The sequence below is a fragment of the Oncorhynchus keta genome, chromosome 23 (genome assembly GCF_023373465.1).
Source record: "Oncorhynchus keta strain PuntledgeMale-10-30-2019 chromosome 23, Oket_V2, whole genome shotgun sequence".
Lineage (NCBI taxonomy): Eukaryota > Metazoa > Chordata > Actinopteri > Salmoniformes > Salmonidae > Oncorhynchus > Oncorhynchus keta.
The window spans coordinates 11,029,131-11,049,867 of record NC_068443.1 but is presented as its reverse complement, the minus strand read 5'-3'; the positions used below and the strand labels follow the sequence as shown (position 1 = coordinate 11,049,867).

Below are 20,737 nucleotides of genomic sequence, written 5' to 3'. Positions count from 1 at the left end.
GGTGCTCAAATAGCTAAATGATTCATGGTATGACCATCTTAAAACAATTCCAGCTTTTAAAATGTTGCCATTTGTCAAGCACTTGCCCTCTGAGGTCCACTCCCTGGCATCTCTTGATTGAAGTTAGTGGCTAGCAAGCAAGCAGCTGTGTTTTTCAAACAGGGGGAGGGGGGGACGACTCTGCCTCACACCCATACTACCAACAAAAGTTGCTATACCTTTACTTTTACTTTTAATGAACGATCGGTATGTTACATAAGATTGAAAGTAACTTAAGTAGGATGGTTGGTCAGGGTGGATGAGTAGACGTATAATGCGAAGGTCTAGCAAACTAAAGGTTGTGTGTTTGAATCTTATCACATACAACTTTAGCATTTTGTCTAATAAGCATCTTTACAACTACTTACTACCTTTTAGCTACTGTGTAACTACGTAGCACGTTAGCTTAACTTTAATCCTAACGTTAACCCTAACCCTTAACCCTAGCCCCTAGCCAAGCTAACGTTAGCCACCTAGCTAACGTTAGCCACCTAGCTAACATTAGCCACCTAGCTAACGTTAACATTTGCCACCTAGCCGACGTTAGCGTTAGCCACCTAGTTAATGTTAGTAACAACAAATTGTAATTCGTAACATATATGTTTTGAAATCCGTAACATATTGTACAAATTGTCATTAGTAACATATTATATAAAATGGATGATGGACATCCACAAATGCATTCATACCTTAAGAAACGTAACATATCATACTAATTGGAGTGTACCGGATTTACATTTATTAGGTTACGTCTACCCCTGAATCCGGGTTGGGTTGCCTTAAAGAAAGTAAACATAACAGTGTGATAAAACTTTAGCATATTACTCAGTGGTAATATCTATGTTCAAAAATACCACCTTCAACCATTTCTCTGAAACACACATATCATACAAGGCATCAGTGCATATGGTCAAGCATATCCCTTTGTAATTAGTATGGACATCTATAATCCACTGTAAAAATCTTTGTTGTCTCGCTGAATGAGCAAAGTCATAAACTGCAAAACCTGTGACAGACCCACATGGTTTAGTTTCAGTCTCAGACCACCAATACATACATAATCAAAGATCTCTCAAAGCTTTCTGCAGCCACAATAACCTGTGCTAAAACCCATTCCTTTCTAGGGCCATTTTCAGACCTCTTCCTGGTTTATGGACATTTCTCAACCCAGTAGATTTTCACCAGTGTCATTCCCAGTGGGATCGGTGATGTTATTCCCTAATGGAGGAAGGTACTTCCTGGGATCACCAGGGAAAGGTACGGAGGGGGGCTGGTTGAAATGTCCCATCAGGAAGATTCCGATGGTGCCCATGAAGAACGACAGCGCCATGGCGATGAAGCACACCCTGTCAATCACCCGGCCAACCAGGAACCACTCCTCATTCTCCTGTTGTGACATCAGAGGTACAGGTCAGAGGGGAGACTCACTCGAAATGTTGGTAAATCAGTTTCCTTTCAGTAATGTTCTGGCACAAAATGGTAACTGTGCATCACCCAGGTGGGTGAAACACATTTGGGAGACTCACACTCTCAAAGTTGTTTTGTTGCCTGGCACTCTTGGCAATATGTTTGCAGGATTCCACACACTGGCGTACCTCCGGTGAAGCCTGGGCCAGGCTGGTCCCCAGGTCTTGTGCCGTACTCCCCTCAAGACTGTTATCTAGGGTCAAAGGTTAAAACAGAGAATTAACCTATACAAATTTCTTGTAATTTTATCGCAGCTAAGATTGAAAATATGGTAAAACTTTACATTAAACTGCCCTTATTATTGTGTAATTACACTGTACTTACAGCAGCAAACCTATCCTTAGCTTCATGTCCAGCTGCTGGTTCAACCCTAACCCTAGCTTCATGTCCAGCTGCTGGTTCAACCCTAACCCTAGCTTCATGTCCAGCTGCTGGTTCAACCCTAACCCTAGCTTCATGTCCAGCTGCTGGTTCAACCCTAACCCTAGCTTCATGTCCAGCTGCTGGTTCAACCCTAACTCTAGCTTCATGTCCAGCTGCTGGTTCAACCCTAACCCTAGCTTCATGTCCAGCTGCTGGTTCAACCCTAACCCTAGCTTCATGTCCAGCTGCTGGTTCAACCCTAACCCTAGCTTCATGTCCAGCTGCTGGTTCAACCCTAACCCTAGCTTCATGTCCAGCTGCTGGTTCAACCCTAACCCTAGCTTCATGTCCAGCTGCTGGTTCAAACCTAACCCTAGCTTCATGTCCAGCTGCTGGTTCAACCCTAACCCTAGCTTCATGTCCAGCAGCTGGTTCAACCCTAACCCTTATCCTAACCCTTATCCTTATCCTAAGTGGAGGGTAAGTACAGTGTGAACAAAAAATCCCATCAATTCCCATTGTAATATTCTATGTGTAATCCTACTCACAGATCTTCTCCAGTGCAGATTTCATGAGGCCGTCTCTCTCTCTGAGCCTGGAGAACATGAGTTCAGACCGGGCCGTCTTCATGACGTATTCCTCTGCCTTGATGATGAGTCCTAGGGAGCTACGACGCCGGCAGGGGACTAGGAATATGTTACTCCCACTGTCGGTACTGTGACTGTGACCATTACCTGTTCCATCACTGAGGTCACAGTCCTCAGACGGTGTCCACGGTCGCATCTGCATCCTCAGCAGCCGAGGCAGGATGTTCAGCAGGACCTGAGGTCAACATTGTCAAGGGTCAAAGGTCAACACCAGAGTTTGGGTAGGTAGCCTAGTGGTTAAGAGCATTGGGCCAATAACGAAAGGTCGCTGGTTCGAAACCCCTAGCATAAAGTTTTGATGTGACCTTGAGCAAGGCACATAAACCCAATTGCTCCTGTAAGTGGCTCTGGATAAGAGCGTCTGCTAAATTACCAAAATGTAAATATGGGGCCAATTCGAATGGAAGATACTCAATTCAGGAAGTCTATGTATATATATACATAGATGACTTGTCCTTAGTTTATTGATAAATCATTCAAATGAGATTTTTTTTTAATCTATTCATGATTTAGAATTTCAGTTTAATTCCTGAATTGACCCCATGACCCCATCCCTGGTCCACACTACCAGTCCAGTATCAGCCAAACTTTCCCTTATGGCCTAACAAGCCATCCGGTAATGCAGAGGACCATATAAAACCACATTAGAGGCGTGGGATGCTTCTGACAAACTTGTTGGTCACAGTTTTACAGTCTTACCTTCCTGACTTTATTGTTCATGATGTGTGTATTGGGGGATCTTAGAGACAGGTTCAGCACGATGACACAGTTCATTACTATGATGGTGGTCACGGACATGACAAACATCAGGTACCTACAAAACACATGAAGCCATTAAAGCTAATGGTTACATAAGTCAGGACTGCAGACAGGCTCTATAGATCTCTGTTACAGACCTCTATATAAGTGACCTGTTGTTATGTTGGACACCTACTGACAAAAAAAGACGTTATTAAATATTTTGAATTTTTTTGCAAAAATAAAGATTTAAGAAAATACAGGCAGGCACCACATTACTACAAGACAAAACAGCTCACTCAATCAAATATGATGGTCTATATAAGCCAGCTTTGACAAAACAAAAAAAATATTGAAAAGGTAGTGAAATGGGGTAATGTCTTAGTGTGATGTGGGGAAGAATCCAATACTCTGCCTTGTATGTGGTACAAATCATATTATTGTGGGAACATCTCCTCTAAGAGTATGAATTAAGCGGTTTGAGAATGTTTGAATACTAAACAACCTGCTTACACATAGTTTGAATTACAATACCAACACTGTAGTAGGTCAAAGCTGTGTGCTGGAAAACCTTGGTAGAGCATGGGTAAAGTACAGTAGGCATTGTGTGAATTTCCTTTCTTTTTATCCACTTCGACCAATGGCTACTTCTCACTTAAAACATAGTTTTTTTTAGAACTAGAAGGTCGTTTTCCATTAAGAAATTTGTGTGACTTGCTTCCACTCATTATAAGTATTTTTGTGGTAGTTGAGGAAATGTAAAAATGTTACTTAAAGGGAAGCAGTAAAATATAGTCTAAGTAAATGATATTAAAATAAGTGGTCCTACTTTCCGATAAGAGGAACAGTCTGGGAGGTTTCTGGGACCTTGTTGGCTATGAGGATGAGGAAGACAGTCTGGGCCAGGAGAATCATGATGGACACGGTGCACTTCTGACCCCCAGCTGACCAAAACCAAAATCAGATCACAAGCACAGAGAGTCAATCAGTTGATGAAAATCTACATTTACATTGATATTTTACATTTACATTGATATTTTACATTTACATTTACATTGATATTTACATTTACATTGATATTTTACATTTACATTGATATTTACATTTACATTGATATTTACATTCACATTTACATTGATATTTTACATTCACATTTACATTGATATTTACATTTACATTGATATTTACATTCACATTTACATTGATATTTTACATTTACATTGATATTTTACATTTACATTTACATTGATATTTACATTCACATTTACATTGATATTTTACATTTACATTGATATTTTACATTTACATTTACATTGATATTTACATTCACATTTACATTTATATTTTACATTTACATTTACATTGATATTTACATTCACATTTACATTGATATTTTACATTTACATTGATATTTTACATTTACATTTACATTGATATTTACATTCACATTTACATTGATATTTTACATTTACATTTACATTGATATTTACATTGATATTTTACATTTACATTGATATTTTACATTTACATTGATATTTTACATTTACATTTACATTGATATTTACATTCACATTTACATTGATATTTTACATTCACATTTACATTGATATTTACATTCACATTTACATTGATATTTGCATTTACATTGATATTTTACATTTACATTGATATTTTACATTTACATTTACATTGATATTTACATTCACATTTACATTGATATTTTACATTTACATTGATATTTTACATTTACATTGATATTTTACATTTACATTTCCCTTGATATTTACATTCACATTTACATTGATATTTTACATTTACATTGATATTTTACATTTACATTTACATTGATATTTACATTCACATTTACATTGATATTTACATTCACATTTACATTGATATTTTACATTTACATTGATATTTTACATTTACATTTACATTGATATTTACATTTACATTGATATTTTACATTTACATTTACATTGATATTTACATTCACATTTACATTGATATTTACATTCACATTTACATTGATATTTTACATTTACATTTATATTTTACATTTACATTGATATTTTATATCTACATTTACATTGATATTTTACATTTACATTTACATTGATATTTACATTCACATTTACATTGATATTTTACATTTACATTGATATTTCACATTTACATTTACATTGATATTTACATTCACATTTACATTGATATTTACATTCACATTTACATTGATATTTACATTCACATTTACATTGATATTTACATTCACATTTACATTGATATTTACATTTACATTGATATTTTATATCTACATTTACATTGGTATTTCAGTCATTTATGCGGAGCGACATGCAGTTCATCATACTGTATGTACTGGGTTTCACAAGCATCTATAGGTGTATCAGAAGTGTTACCGGGTAGGTTAGGTGAATGTCTTGAGTGCGGACTGTGAGTATGTGTGTGTGTGTGTGTGTGTGTGTGTGTGTGTGTGTGTGTGTGTGTGTGTGTGTGTGTGTGTGTGTGTGTGTGTGTGTGTGTGTGTGTGTGTGTATGTGTGTGTGTGTGTGTGTGTGTGTGTGTGTGTGTGTGTGTGTGTGTGTGTGTGTGTGTGTGTGTGTGTGTGTGTGTGTGTGTGTGTGTGTGTGTGTGTGTGAACGTGGGTGTGCATACGCGTGTACATGTGTATGCGTCCGTGTGTGGGTGTGTGTGTTAGTGTGTGTCCATGCAGTCGTCACCTTTGGCAGGCAGGAAGTAGACGAGCAGGCCCAGGGATGAGATGAGGACACAGGGAACGATGATGTTGATGACGTAGAACAGAGGTTTCCTCTGGATCATCAGGAAGAACACCACTTCCTGGTACTCTAACTCATCTTTAGTGTAGCGCTGGTTAATCATCTTCTTAGCAGGCCTGTGTTTGATGATCCACTCCCCATTCTCTGACAACAGACGAGAGCTAATATAGTATATAGTAATATAATAATAATAATAATAATATAATGTATAGAGTTAATATGAATAGTGTCATGGCTCCCATGTATGCTGCTTAGAACATTATCCAATTCTGTCTAGAATGAGATAACGAGAGAACGAGAGAACAAGAGAAGGTTTTAAATCCTCTTCAGTTCCCAGATGATGCAATAACTTTGTATTTGTTTTTAAGAAACAGAACCCCAATTGAATTGAACGTTTATTGACGATTCTATTAACATTTTTTGGTCTTGTTGTAAAATGCTCTCATGTTATCCTCTGTTCCCTAATGTTCCTTGTATTTTTCATACGCTCACAAAAAAAAACATAAATCAATCAAGGTGTTTGCGGCGCAGGGTTACTACAATACCAGTAAAAGCCTCGGGGTCGATCACCACCCACTCCACAGGCTGGTTGTCCTCCTCTGTGAGAACTAGTTCTATCTCGTTAGCGTTGTAGGTCTGGGAACTGAACACAGGGAGAGAGGAAACAGTCATCCATAACCGTGAAACTAAAAACAGAGGGACACACTCCACTGACACACCAATAAGCTGCGTCTCATATTGACTAACTTGATGTTTTTTTTGTATTTATGGTTTAATTGATTTGTATTTATGGTTTAATTGATTGGTTTTAATTTGATTGGGTTAGATTAAATCACTATTGTGGAAGATCCATGTTATAGCTCGAGTGAAATTTAAAGGCAATGTTCCTGCGTTCGCAGAGACTGCATTCACAGTAAATGCTGCATGTGTCAGCAGAATCGGAAATGAACTTTGCAGAGCTTTGCGATGCGGATTGAATCCAGCCTCTACTCAATTCTTTCAGATCTGCTGAAGGGGTACACAGTATAACGGCACAGGGAGGTTCAGGGCGAACTAGTCAGTTGCAATCAAAATGTCTAGTCTGCATTTAACCCAAACCCACTGAATCAAAGAAGTGTTGGGGCTGCCTTAATCAACGTCATCAGCACCCGGGAAGCAGTTGTTGTCAGGGGGTTAACTGCCTTGCTCAAGGGCAGAATGGCATTTTACGTCTTGGGGATTCGAACCAGCAACCTTTTCAGGTAACTGGCCCAACGCTCTTAACCGCTAGGCTACCTGCAGCTGGTGGTTATATTCAGTTGAGATTAGTCATTAGTGGGGTGTGTTAGTGACGCCCATACCGGAACACCATGGTGCAGTTCTGCCAGTCGAAGGGGAAGTAGTTGACGGTGATGGAGCAGGCGCTGCGATAGATGGCAGGAGGCAGCCAGTACACACAGCCACCAGGAGACACCAGGGCATTACAGTACATGGCTATCTCAAACTTTCCGTCTACACTTTGGAGAGAGAGAGAGAGAGATTAAAGGGTTATGTATGGGATCACATGTTTTGTCCTAACATGGATGCCTTCATCATGAATCTGCAGTGTTCCCTTGGCCAGCACGTTAAGTGATGATTTTACGTTGTGCTTTCTAGACTCACTTGTTCTCCAGGATGATGTCAGGCAGCCAGATGCTCTTGGATGGGATCCTCATCTGGGAGGTGAGGTTTCCGTACAGGACAGACCTGGGAGATTGGTCCCACCTCAGCCTGTAGTCACACCATTTCTGACAATGGAAAAAGCAGATAACAAATAGAATATGAAAGGAAACGAAGACAAAGAGTTGAGTGACATGGTGTGGTACTAAGCCACTGTGTGTGTGTTTAGCCTGAGTCAACAAGGGATTTTACCATTTCAATCCAGACGCTGGTTGTAAGGGCTTCTTCCTTTTCATTCTAGGGATGGAAAGCAAGATGATCACACACACACACACACACACACACACACACACACACACACACACACACACACACACACACACACACACACACACACACACACACACACACACACACACACCAGGGAAATAAGGTTGGTGAGGGTCATCTTGACGGTGACCTGTGTGATGTCACCACTCTTCTCCATGGGCCGGACGTTCTTGTTGTAGCCTCTCATCAGGTCCTTGAACAGCTCCCCCTCCAGGTTCACCCCTGCTACTGCTGAGATACCATCAGAGACAAAATGATTGAGTGAGATAGAGAGAGACACATTGTGAGATACAATGAGAGACGCCAAGTGGGTTACAGTGAGAGAGACAAATAGTGAGATAGAGGGAGATAAGGTGAGATAGATGGAGATAGAAGGAGATAGAGTGAGTTATTAATACTTCAATAGGGGAACACACAAGGTTGGATGTCAGCTAAAACGACATGATATATACAAAAAAAATGTGGACACCCCTTCAAATGAGTGGATTCAGCTTTTTCAGCCACACCCGTTGATGACAGGTGTATAAAATGAAGCACACAGCCATGCAATCTCCATAGACAAACATTGGCAGTAGAATGGGCTTACTGAAGAGCTCAGTTGCTTTCAATGTGGCACCGTCATAGGATGACACCTTTCCAACAAGTCAGTTTGTCAAATGTCTGCCCTGTTAGAGCTGCCCCGGTCAACTGTAAGTGTTGTTATTGTGAAGTGGACATGTCTAGGAGCACCAACGGCTCATCCCCAAAGTGGTAGGCCCCTCAAGCTCACAGTACAGGACAGCCGAGTGCGTGGCATGTAAAAATCACCTGTCCTCGGTTGCAAGACTCACTACCGAGTTTCAAACTGCCTCTGGAAGCAACATCAGCACAATAATTGTTAGTCGGGAGCTTCAGTAAATGGGTTTCCATGGCAGAGCAATGCCAAGCGTCGGCTGGTGTAAAGCTCGACGCCATTGGACTCTGGAGAAGTGGAAACGTGTTCTCTGGAGTGATGAATCCCACTTCACCATCTGGCAGCAAATTTCCTGCAGCAAATTATTCTTTCAATGTGATATACAAACAGCTAAATATGTATTTTATTCCAGCTTCAAAGACATAAAAAACAAACATTGTCAAGATATGCCAGGATATGCATATAGTTGGTACCATTGGAAAGAAAACACTTTGAAGTTTGTAGAAATGTTAAAATAATGTAGGAGAATATAACACAATAGATATGGTAGGAGAAAATCCAAAGAAAACCCAATCAGAATTGTAATTTTTTGAGAGACCGTGCTCTTACAATGGAAAGTATAGGGGCATACTGAATTCTAGCTCCCAGGATGCAATTCCTATGGTTTCCACAGGGGTTCAGCAGTCTATGTTCAAGGTTTCTGGTTTGTAAAAAAAAACGAATAAGAAATATCAGTTTTAGTACAGGGACACAGTCTTGGAAATTTGTGTTTGGGCACGCCATGAAGACAAGACGCACCTGCTAAAATCCTATTGTACATACTTCTTTCCGTAGGAAATATTATAGTTTGATTACATTTTAGAGTATCTGATGAGTTAATAGAAACGTATTTTGACTTGTTGAAACAAAGTTTAGGGGTAGATTTTTGGATGTTGAACGATTGGATTAATCAAATCGATGGCGCCAACTAAACATACTTTTTTTTACCTAACAAAACAACAACTACATGTTATAGCTGGAACCCTTTGGATGACAAATCAGAGGAAGATATTCCAAAAGTACGTGAATATTTTATCTCTATTTGTGAATTTATGAAACCTGTGCCGGTGGAAAAATATTTTGATGTGGGGTGGCATCCTCAAACAATCACATGGCTTGCTTTCGCTGTAATAGATACGGTAAATCGGACTGTACTGTTATATTAACAATAGTTTAAGCTTTCAACCGATATAAGACACTTGTATGTACCTAAATGTTTAATATCCATCATTTTTCTGATCATTTATTTGAATTGCACGTCCTCCAGTTTCACCGGAAGTTGTCCTGCTAGCGGGAGGCCTCGGCTTAAGAAGTTTTTAATAAAAGACAGCTTCCCTAAGGGCCTTTTTGTTTTGATCATACAAAAATAGCTCAACTATTTTTAATAGTTTATTCTGTTCTCTAGTGACACTTTTAAATCATGCAAAACATTTGTGCCATTTTGAAGTGTATGTATAAAGCTTTAAACTCATTGTCATAATGCTTCTGCCAACCGCTCAGAAAGCCTGTATAAGCTACACATCCCATACCCTGACATTCCACCAAATACCAATAAAATACCAATTGAAATACCTCTAGAAACTAGCCATGCTTATACAGTAAAGTGGAAGCTAACATTCTTACCAGTAGTGAAGATGAAGAGAAATATCCATAGACCGAGTGGTAGAAAGCTTTGAGATCCTGCGTTGAGATCCATCTCTGGGACTGAGATTATTGTTTCAAACCGACACTACTCTTTAGGTGCGTGCGTGCGTGCGTGCGTGCGTGCGTGCGTGCGTGTGTGTGTGTGTGAGAGGTGGTCAGGGTTGTGTCAGTTTCAGGGGAGGGTTTACTGTCTTATGGCCCTAAAAGTATTTCTGGAGCGCTACACTCCTGCTGTCCAACCCAGGACTGCATTGTCAGCTGTCACAACGCACGCACGCACAAAAACACAAAAACACACACACACACTCACGGCACTGGAATGTGTAGTGACCCTTTTACGTGCTCCTTACCCATTATTTAATGTTGTGTTTTTTTACACTGATCGTAACTTTTTTTGTACATAATGTTATCGCCATCGTTTCCTATGACCGAAAAGAACAGCGATCACTAACCTCGATTTGTATGAAGATTTCCACTTCAAAGATTCAGAGGCACAGGATGTACTGCTCACCCCGGACCAGGCCCTCATCCCTGAAACTCGGAAGAGAAAGATACGGCGATATAGAGATCAACGTGGGGGCACCCTGATGAAACTACAATATAGAGATCAACGTGGGGGCACCCTGATGAAACTACAATATAGAGATCAATGTGAGGGCACCCTGATGAAACTACAATTTAGAGGTCAACGTGGGGGCACCCTGATGAAACTACAATATAGAGGTCAACGTGGGGGCACCCTGATGAAACTACAATATAGAGATCAACGTGGGGGCACCCTGATGAAACTACAATATAGAGATCAATGTGAGGGCACCCTGATGAAACTACAATTTAGAGGTTAACGTGGGGGCACCCTGATGAAACTACAATATAGAGGTCAACGTGGGGGCACCCTGATGAAACTACAATATAGAGGTCAACGTGAGGGCACCCTGATGAAACTACAATATAGAGGTCAATGTGAGGGCACCCTGATGAAACTACAATATAGAGGTCAATGTGAGGGCACCCTGATGAAACTACAATTTAGAGGTCAACGTGGGGGCACCCTGATGAAACTACGATATAGAAGTCAACATAGGGGATCCCTGATGAAACTACAATATAGAGGTCAACGTGGGGGCACCCTGATGAAACTACAACATAGAGGTCAATGTGAGGGCACCCTGATGAAACTACAATATAGAGGTCAACGTGGGGGCACCCTGATGAAACTACGATATAGAGGTCAATGTGGGGGCACCCTGATGAAACTACGATATAGAGGTCAACATAGGGGATCCCTGATGAAACTACAATATAGAGGTCAACGTGGGGGCACCCTGATGAAACTACGATATAGAGGTCAATGTGGGGGCACCCTGATGAAACTACGATATAGAGGTCAACATAGGGGATCCCTGATGAAACTACAATATAGAGGTCAATGTGAGGGCACCCTGATGAAACTACGATATAGAAGTCAACATAGGGGATCCCTGATGAAACTACGATATAGAGGTCAACGTGGGGGCACCCTGATGAAACTACGATATAGAGGTCAACATAGGGGATCCCTGATGAAACTACAATATAGAGGTCAATGTGAGGGCACCCTGATGAAACTACGATATAGAAGTCAACATAGGGGATCCCTGATGAAACTACAATATAGAGGTCAATGTGAGGGCACCCTGATGAAACTACGATATAGAGGTCAATGTGGGGGCACCCTGATGAAACTACGATATAGAAGTCAACATAGGGGATCCCTGATGAAACTACAATATAGAGGTCAATGTGAGGGCACCCTGATGAAACTACAATATAGAGGTCAATGTGAGGGCACCCTGATGAAACTACGATATAGAGGTCAATGTGGGGGCACCCTGATGAAACTACAATATAGAGGTCAACATAGGGGATCCCTGATGAAACTACAATATAGAGGTCAACATAGGGGATCCCTGATGAAACTACAATATAGAGGTCAATGTGAGGGCACCCTGATGAAACTACGATATAGAGGTCAACATAGGGGATCCCTGATGAAACTACAATATAGAGGTCAATGTGAGGGCACCCTGATGAAACTACGATATAGAAGTCAACATAGGGGATCCCTGATGAAACTACAATATAGAGGTCAATGTGAGGGCACCCTGATGAAACTACAATATAGAGGTCAACATAGGGGATCCCTGATGAAACTACGATATAGAGGTCAATGTGAGGGCACCCTGATGAAACTACGATATAGAAGTCAACATAGGGGATCCCTGATGAAACTACAATACAGAGGTCAACGTGAGGGCACCCTGATGAAACTACAATATAGAGGTCAACATAGGGGATCCCTGATGAAACTACAATACAGAGGTCAACGTGAGGGCACCCTGATGAAACTACAATATAGAGGTCAATGTGAGGGCACCCTGATGAAACTACAATATAGAGGTCAACATAGGGGATCCCTGATGAAACTACAATATAGAGGTCAACATAGGGGATCCCTGATGAAACTACAATACAGAGGTCAACGTGAGGGCACCCTGATGAAACTACAATATAGAGGTCAACATAGGGGATCCCTGATGAAACTACAATACAGAGGTCAACGTGAGGGCACCCTGATGAAACTACAATATAGAGGTCAACATAGGGGATCCCTGATGAAACTACAATACAGAGGTCAACGTGAGGGCACCCTGATGAAACTACAATATAGAGGTCAACATAGGGGATCCCTGATGAAACTACAATACAGAGGTCAATGTGAGCGCACCCTGATGAAACTACGATATAGAGGTCAATGTGGGGGCACCCTGATGAAACTACAATATAGAGGTCAACGTGAGGGCACCCTGATGAAACTACGATATAGAGGTCAACGTGGGGGCACCCTGATGAAACTACAATATAGAGGTCAACATAGGGGCATCCCTGATGAAACTACAATATAGAGGTCAATGTGGGGGCACCCTGATGAAACTACAATATAGAGGTCAACGTGGGGGCACCCTGATGAAACTACGATATAGAGGTCAATGTGGGGGCACCCTGATGAAACTACAATACAGAGGTCAACGTGAGGGCACCCTGATGAAACTACGATATAGAGGTCAATGTGGGGGCACCCTGATGAAACTACAATATAGAGGTCAACGTGGGGGCACCCTGATGAAACTACGATATAGAGGTCAACGTGAGGGCACCCTGATGAAACTATGATATAGAGGTCAACGTGGGGGCACCCTGATGAAACTATGATATAGAGGTCAACGTGAGGGCACCCTGATGAAACTATGATATAGAGGTCAACGTGGGGGCACCCTGATGAAACTACGATATAGAGGTCAACGTGAGGGCACCCTGATGAAACTATGATATAGAGGTCGATGTGAGGGCACCCTGATGAAACTACAATATAGAGGTCAACGTGGGGGCACCCTGATGAAACTACGATATAGAGGTCAATGTGGGGGCACCCTGATGAAACTACGATATAGAGGTCGATGTGGGGGCACACTGATGAAACTACGATATAGAGGTCAACGTGGGGGCACCCTGATGAAACTACGATATAGAGGTCAACGTGGGGGCACCCTGATGAAACTACAATATAGAGGTCAACGTGGGGGCACCCTGATGAAACTACGATATAGAGGTCAACGTGGGGGCACCCTGATGAAACTACAATATAGAGGTCAACGTGGGGGCACCCTGATGAAACTACGATATAGAGGTCAACGTGGGGGCACCCTGATGAAACTACGATATAGAGGTCAACGTGGGGGCACCCTGATGAAACTACGATATAGAGGTCAACGCGGGGGTACCCTGATGAAACTACAATATAGAGGTCAACGTGGGGGCACCCCACGTAAATAAACCGTCTCTACCCTTTGTTCTACTGGTGAATCGACAATCACTGGAGAACTAACTGGATGAGCTCTGTTCGAGACTATCCTGTCAACGGGACCTGAAAACTGTAATATTCTATGCTTCTCGGAAACTTGGCTGAACAAGGACATGGATAATATACAACTAGTTGTTTTTTCTATGCATCGGCAGGATAGAACGACAGTGTCAGGTACGCTCAATGGGGTAGTGTGTGTCTCCTTGGTAACAACAGCTGATGTGCAATCTTTAATATTAAGGAGGTCTCGAGGTTCTGCTCGCCTGAGTTAGAATACCTCATGTTAAGCTGTAGAACATAATATTTACCCTGTGAGTTTTCATGGATATTTTTCATAGCTGCCTGTTTACCAGACCAATTCTAAATCCATTAAATGTATTTTTAAAACCCTTTTTAAGGTGCTTATACAGAAACCGAGCCTAAAACCCCAGAGAGCAAGCAATGCAGATGTAGAAGCACGGTGGCTAGGAAAAACTGATAGCACCTAGCCATCATGAGGCGACCGACAGCAACTAGCCATCATGAGGCGACAGCAGCTAGCCATCATGAGGCAACAGCAGCTAGCCGTCATGAGGCGACAACAACTAGCCGTGATAAGGCGACAGCAACTAGCCGTCATGAGGCGACCGACAGCAGCTAGCCCTCATGAGGTGTCCGCAACTACTGTAGCCTTCATAACAGCAGCTAGCCGTCATGAGGCGACAGCAACTAGCTGTCATGAGGTGACAGCAACTTTCCTTCATGAGGTGACAGCAGCTTGCCGTCATGAGGTGACAGCAACTACTGTAGCCGTCATGAGGCGACAGCAGCTAGCCATCATGAGGCAAGAGCAGCTAGCTGTCATGAGGTGACAGCAACTAGCCGTCATGAGGTGACAGCAACTAGTGTAGCCGTCATGGGATGACAGCAACTAGCCGTCATGAGATGACAGAAACTAACCGTCATGAGGCGACAGCAACTAGCCGTCATGAGGCGACCGACAGCAGCTAGCCGTCATGTGGCGACAGCAACTAGCCGTCATGAGGAAACCAACAGCAGCTAGCCGTCATGAGGCGACAGCAGCTAGCCATCATGAGGCGACAGCAAGTAGCCGTCATGAGGCGACAGCAACTAGCCGTCATGAGGCGACCGACAGCAGCTAGCCGTCATGAGGCGACAGCAACTAGCCATCATGAGGCGACCGACAGCAGCTAGCCGTCATGAGGCGACAGCAGCTAGCTGTCATGAGGTGACAGCAGCTAGCCATCATGAGGCGACCAACAGCAGCTAGCCGTCATGAGGCAACAGCAAGTAGCCGCCAGGAGGCGACAGCAGCTAGCCATCATGAGGCAACCGACAGCAGCTAGCCGTCATGAGGCAACAGCAATTAGCCGTCATGAGGCAACAGCAGCTAGCCGTCATGAGGCGACAGCAACTAGCCGCCATGAGGTGACAGCAACTTTCCTTCATGAGGTGACAGCAGCTTGCCGTCATGAGGTGACAGCAACTACTGTAGCCGTCATGAGGCGACAGCAGCTAGCCATCATGAGGTGACAGCAGCTAGCTGTCATGAGGTGACAGCAGCTAGCTGTCATGAGGTGACAGCAACTAGCAGTCATGAGGTGACAGCAACTAGCAGTCATGAGGTGACAGCAACTAGTGTAGCCGTCATGAGATGACAACAACTAGCCGTCATGAGATGACAGAAACTAACCGTCATGAGGCGACAGCAACTAGCCGTCATGAGGCGACCGACAGCAGCTAGCCCTCATAAGGTATCAGTGACTACTGTAGCCATCATGAAATGACAGCAGCTAGCCATCATGAGGCGACAGCAACTAGCCATCATGAGGTGACAGCAACTAGCCGTCATGAGGCGACAGCAACTACTGTAGCCGTCATGAGATTACAGCAACTAGCAGTCATGAGTCGCCAGCAGCTAGCCATCATGTGGCGACAGCAACTAGCCGTCATGAGGAAACCAACAGCAGCTAGCCGTCATGAGGCGACAGCAGCTAGCCATCATGAGGCGACAGCAAGTAGCCGTCATGAGGCGACAGCAACTAGACGTCATGAGGCGACCGACAGCAGCTAGCCGTCATGAGGCAACAGCAATTAGCCGTCATGAGGCGACAGCAGCTAGCCGTCATGAGGCGACAGCAACTAGCCGTAATGAGGCGACAGCAGCTAGCCGTCATGAGGCGACCGACAGCAGCTAGCCGTCATGAGGCGACAGCAGCTAGCTGTCATGAGGTGACAGCAGCTAGCCATCATGAGGCGACCAACAGCAGCTAGCCGTCATGAGGCAACAGCAAGTAGCCGCCATGAGGCGACAGCAACTAGCCATCATGAGGCGACCGACAGCAGCTAGCCGTCATGAGGCAACAGCAAGTAGCCGTCATGAGGCGACAGCAACTATCCGTCATGAGGCGACCGACAGCAGCTAGCCGTCATGAGGCGACTGCAGCTAGCTGTCATGAGGTGACAGCAGCTAGCCATCATGAGGCGACCGACAGCAGCTAGCCGTCATGAGGCAACAGCAATTAGCCGTCATGAGGCGACAGCAGCTAGCTGTCATGAGGCGACAGCAACTAGCCGTCATGAGGCGGGCGACAGCAGCTAGCCGCCATGAGGCGACCGACAGCAGCTAGCCGTCATGAGATGACAGCAGCTAGCCGTCATGAGGTGCCCGACAGCAGCTAGACATCATGAGGTGACAGCAACTACTGTAGCTGTCTTGAGGTGACAGCAACTAGCTGTCATGAGGCGACAGCTGCTTGCCATCATGAGAAGACAGCAACTCGCACCCTGATGGAAAAATCCCTCTCATATTGCTCCTGTAATTCACAGCCAGGCTCAGTTTACAGAGTCCCTAGGGAGATCGTTTGTGTATGGGACATATTTGGAATGATTTAGTGATAATAGCTTTGCTTACTGGCATGGAGAGCATTTGCTGTGGTGTCTGTGATGTGTGTCTGTCAGTCTGTTGGCCAGACAAAACATTTTCGCCATCGTCCTATATGTGTATTTACCACTTCTTAGAATATATTATTGCAGTTTTGCTTGAATATTAGCATTGATTTCCAGATTTCAGGACTGATATGGGATCAGCAAGAAAAATCTTTATTCTACTGGTTTATAGCACATAACACTCATAATATGCTATAGTACAGCGGTCCTCAACCTCAGTCCTGGGGACCACAAACATGTCGTTTTTTGCCCTAGCACTACACAGCTGATTCCAACAATCAACTCATCACCAAGCTTTAATTATGTGAATCAGCTGTATAGAGCAAGGGTAAAAAACTAAATGTGCACCGGAGTTTGGAGAACGCTGACATAATATAATAACAACATGACAGACCTCTTAACATCTGATGTAAGCTTAACAACTACTGACTTTACACTGTCATCATGTGATTATTCATTTTAAGAGATCCCACTGTCGAAAGTTTCAGCTCAGATCCAAACCTTGAGGCTAAAGCTCTCTGATGCCATATGAAAGAAACTGTAGGCGAGCTAGGCTGGGTGGATAACTTGATGTTGTGGAACAGATGTATAGGCTTACAGTATGTTTATACAGCTGTTGCCCTGTTGCCTATTCTCCCTTCTCCCGAGTCCCATAGTTGGCTCTTTTTAGGAGCCCCATACTTCTCATGCTTTCCCTCTGGGGCAGTGATGGGCATAGGATATGTAGTGTGTGCAGGCTTTTTTCCTCAGCCCGGCTTCAATAGATCTGATTCAATAATTATGGTCTTCATAATAGATGACTAGTTGAATCTTGAATGGCTCAACTTCCATTTTGAGCCCTGATGAGTCAACTTCTTCACAAAAGCTAGTCTGAGACAGACATTCCATTCTTTTCCCCAACTCTGACCACCATCATCACCCAAATAACTTTTCCTATCAGGGTGAGATCTGATCTGTGAACTGTAGGTCTGTCAACACGGCTGCAGTTGTTTCTGGTAGATCAAGCCAATTGTTTGTTGATAGTGTGTATACAAACCATCCAAATCAATGTCAGACCTGAAAGACAATCCCATATCTATGACCAGGGTCTGGGAATAGGGATAAGGGCTATGGAGATGAGGGGTAGGGGGTTGATGGTTACCTTCCCCCTATCATTCCTCCAGCCTGGATCACAGCAGCTGCTGTGTTGACAGCAAAGCTAATGTTAAAGAGTCAACATTATGCTTATTCTGGTCCACTGTAGACAATGGACAAAACAAATGAGACCTTGATTCAACCTCTTATTTGAGGTTGAATTAAGAAGGACCATGATTGATTAATTGATAGATTTTTTTAAATAATTTATAAATGAATGAGATCAGAGTTGAAACGAGGACAAGGTTCTACAGCTTCACCATTGAGAGCATCCTGACCGGTTGCATCACCGCCTGGTACGGCAACTGCTCGGCATCTGACCATAAGGCACTACAGAGGGTAGTGCATACGGCCCAGTACATCACTGGGGCCAAGCTTCCTGCCATTCCCCCTCCATTTGTTTTGTACACTGCTGCTACTCGCTATTAAATATCTATGCATCTTCACTTCACAGGTTTTCTTTAAACAAGTTATTTTTTTCATTTCACTTCACCAATTTTGATTATTTTGTGTCCATTACATGAAATCCAAATAAAAATCTATTTAAATGACAGGTTGTAATGCAACAAAATAGGAAAAATACCAAGGGGGGATGAATACTTTTTCAAGGCACTGTGTGTGTCGATTAATGAGGGAAAAAAAATATTTAACCCTCTTGCTGTGTTCTCGTCGAATTGGACCGATTTACAAGTTCCCTCTCTGAAAAATGTAGTTAATTTAATCTGATTGTCATAAGGTTCCATGACTTTGTCCACACAGGTCATCTGAACACACAAAATGCATTTTGATGATTTCCATGACATTTTGGGTGTTTTATTTCACTTTTGTACACCTGTGGTGTTCCTGGTGACCGGTCATTAGAAATGAATGGGTGAGACTACAATTAGTGTATAGAATTGAGTTCAGGCACATGCCCATTCATCAGATAGACACACTTCCTCTCCCAGACCCCCACATGCATGTGTGTTTGAGAACACCTCACTCCCCTTCTTGACATCCATGGCAACCCCCATGGGAACCTTTCCCCAGTAGAATCTTTCCCCCATGGGAAGTACACCTGTTGGAATTCTCACAAACAATCGCAACATTGTTTCAATAATGTATATAATTTTTCTCACAGCTCTGGTATATAAAGCTTTTTTGAGGCTTTGCTCACAATTCATTCTGTGGCAGCACAATGACCAAATTATATAATGTATGTTAGGATCTTGATCATATCTTTGATCATGACTCTGGTGAGGAGAGAGTCCTCATTAAACTATGACACAAAGTAGTCTGTGATAAGTAGCACAATAAGTTTCATCTGAGTATTTGTTATAGTCAAAATAATCCATACATTATGCTTTTTTTACTCAAAAACGAGTTGAATGAGTTCAGGTCAATGAGGCCTACAGGCCATAAATAGCAAATAGAAGTTCAAAACTTGTAATATTCACAATAACTTAAGTTGATAAAAAGATTTAATACAACATTAGATGATAAGATATGTATGATTATGGATTTATAATCATCTATAATTTGGCGGTCATTTTGGACCAAGAACACAGAATTAATTAACATGAAAAAACACAACAGGAGGGTTAATCAATTTTAGAATAAGGTTGTAACGTAACAAAATGTAACTTTCCGAATGCACTGTATAGACCTAACTGTGATACGTACCGTTAACCTGAGGTATCTGCCTCTTGTGGAGACTCCTGTGTCTCCTGTGGTTGAGGGAAACCCGGAGGGAGGGAGAACCAGGAAGTAGAGTCTGTCTGGAGTCAGAGGTTGTTGCTGTGGGAGACTTTGTGCTGCTGACAGTAGACAGAGACGGGAATTGACGCTGTAACGTTGTGTGTTCTGTCACAGCTTTGTCAAGCCAATCAGAAGGGTCTGACTGATGCTGGATCAGAAAACGTCTCCTCTTCAAAAGACGTCACATTCATTTCTACATCTTCTGTCGTCATTTCATTCTGTGTCCCGAATTTACGGATTTCACTGATGAGGGCTGTGAAGAGAGATTCTGGAGATTCCCGGAGGGGGAATGAGGTGGGTGACTCTCTGGTGGGAAAAGCAGGAATGTGGGGGGAGTCTTGCTGTAGGGGGGCTGTATCCAGGTGCAGGATTGGAGGAGTGAGTCTGGAGCCCAGTCTGGAGCCCAGTTTGGAGCGTAAAGCCCAGATCATGGTCTGGTACTCCCACCCCAAATGACGGAGAGAGCGGTCCTCTGCCTGGAAATTACATCAGAAACATGGTTAAAAACTGGTATAGTAAAGCACAGACTAACATATATGCTACAGTATAGCATAGTACAACAGTAAAACAAACTATAATGTTACTATAGTTACTGAATATACAGTAAAATAGTACAACACGGGGTCCTATAAGTAGTGTTGCT

At 42.8% G+C, this 20,737-nt stretch overlaps 1 protein-coding gene across 4 annotated transcripts; it reads right to left on the bottom strand.

The window, feature by feature from the left end:
* Positions 1–755: 755 nt before the first annotated feature.
* LOC118373388 (acetylcholine receptor subunit gamma) lies at positions 756–20,451 on the bottom strand. Of its 4 annotated transcripts, XM_035759504.2 has the most exons (13): positions 20,020–20,451; positions 10,826–10,904; positions 8,109–8,248; positions 7,940–7,984; positions 7,691–7,815; positions 7,390–7,545; positions 6,595–6,692; positions 5,993–6,193; positions 4,084–4,198; positions 3,216–3,330; positions 2,418–2,691; positions 1,566–1,699; positions 756–1,426 (listed from the first exon to the last, which is right to left on the bottom strand). In XM_035759504.2, exons 3-13 carry the CDS (start codon positions 8,202–8,204, stop codon positions 1,202–1,204), a joined length of 1,584 nt encoding a protein of 527 aa, XP_035615397.1. In that variant the 5' UTR covers positions 8,205–8,248; positions 10,826–10,904; positions 20,020–20,451; the 3' UTR covers positions 756–1,201. The 4 variants fall into 4 exon arrangements, with proteins under 4 accessions (XP_035615397.1, XP_035615395.1, XP_035615394.1 ...); XM_035759502.2 differs by lacking the exons at positions 10,826–10,904; positions 20,020–20,451 and adding an exon at positions 10,353–10,546 and having other exon boundaries at positions 8,109–8,245; XM_035759501.2 differs by lacking the exons at positions 10,826–10,904; positions 20,020–20,451 and adding an exon at positions 10,353–10,545.
* Between the last annotated feature and the right edge of the window lie 286 nt (positions 20,452–20,737).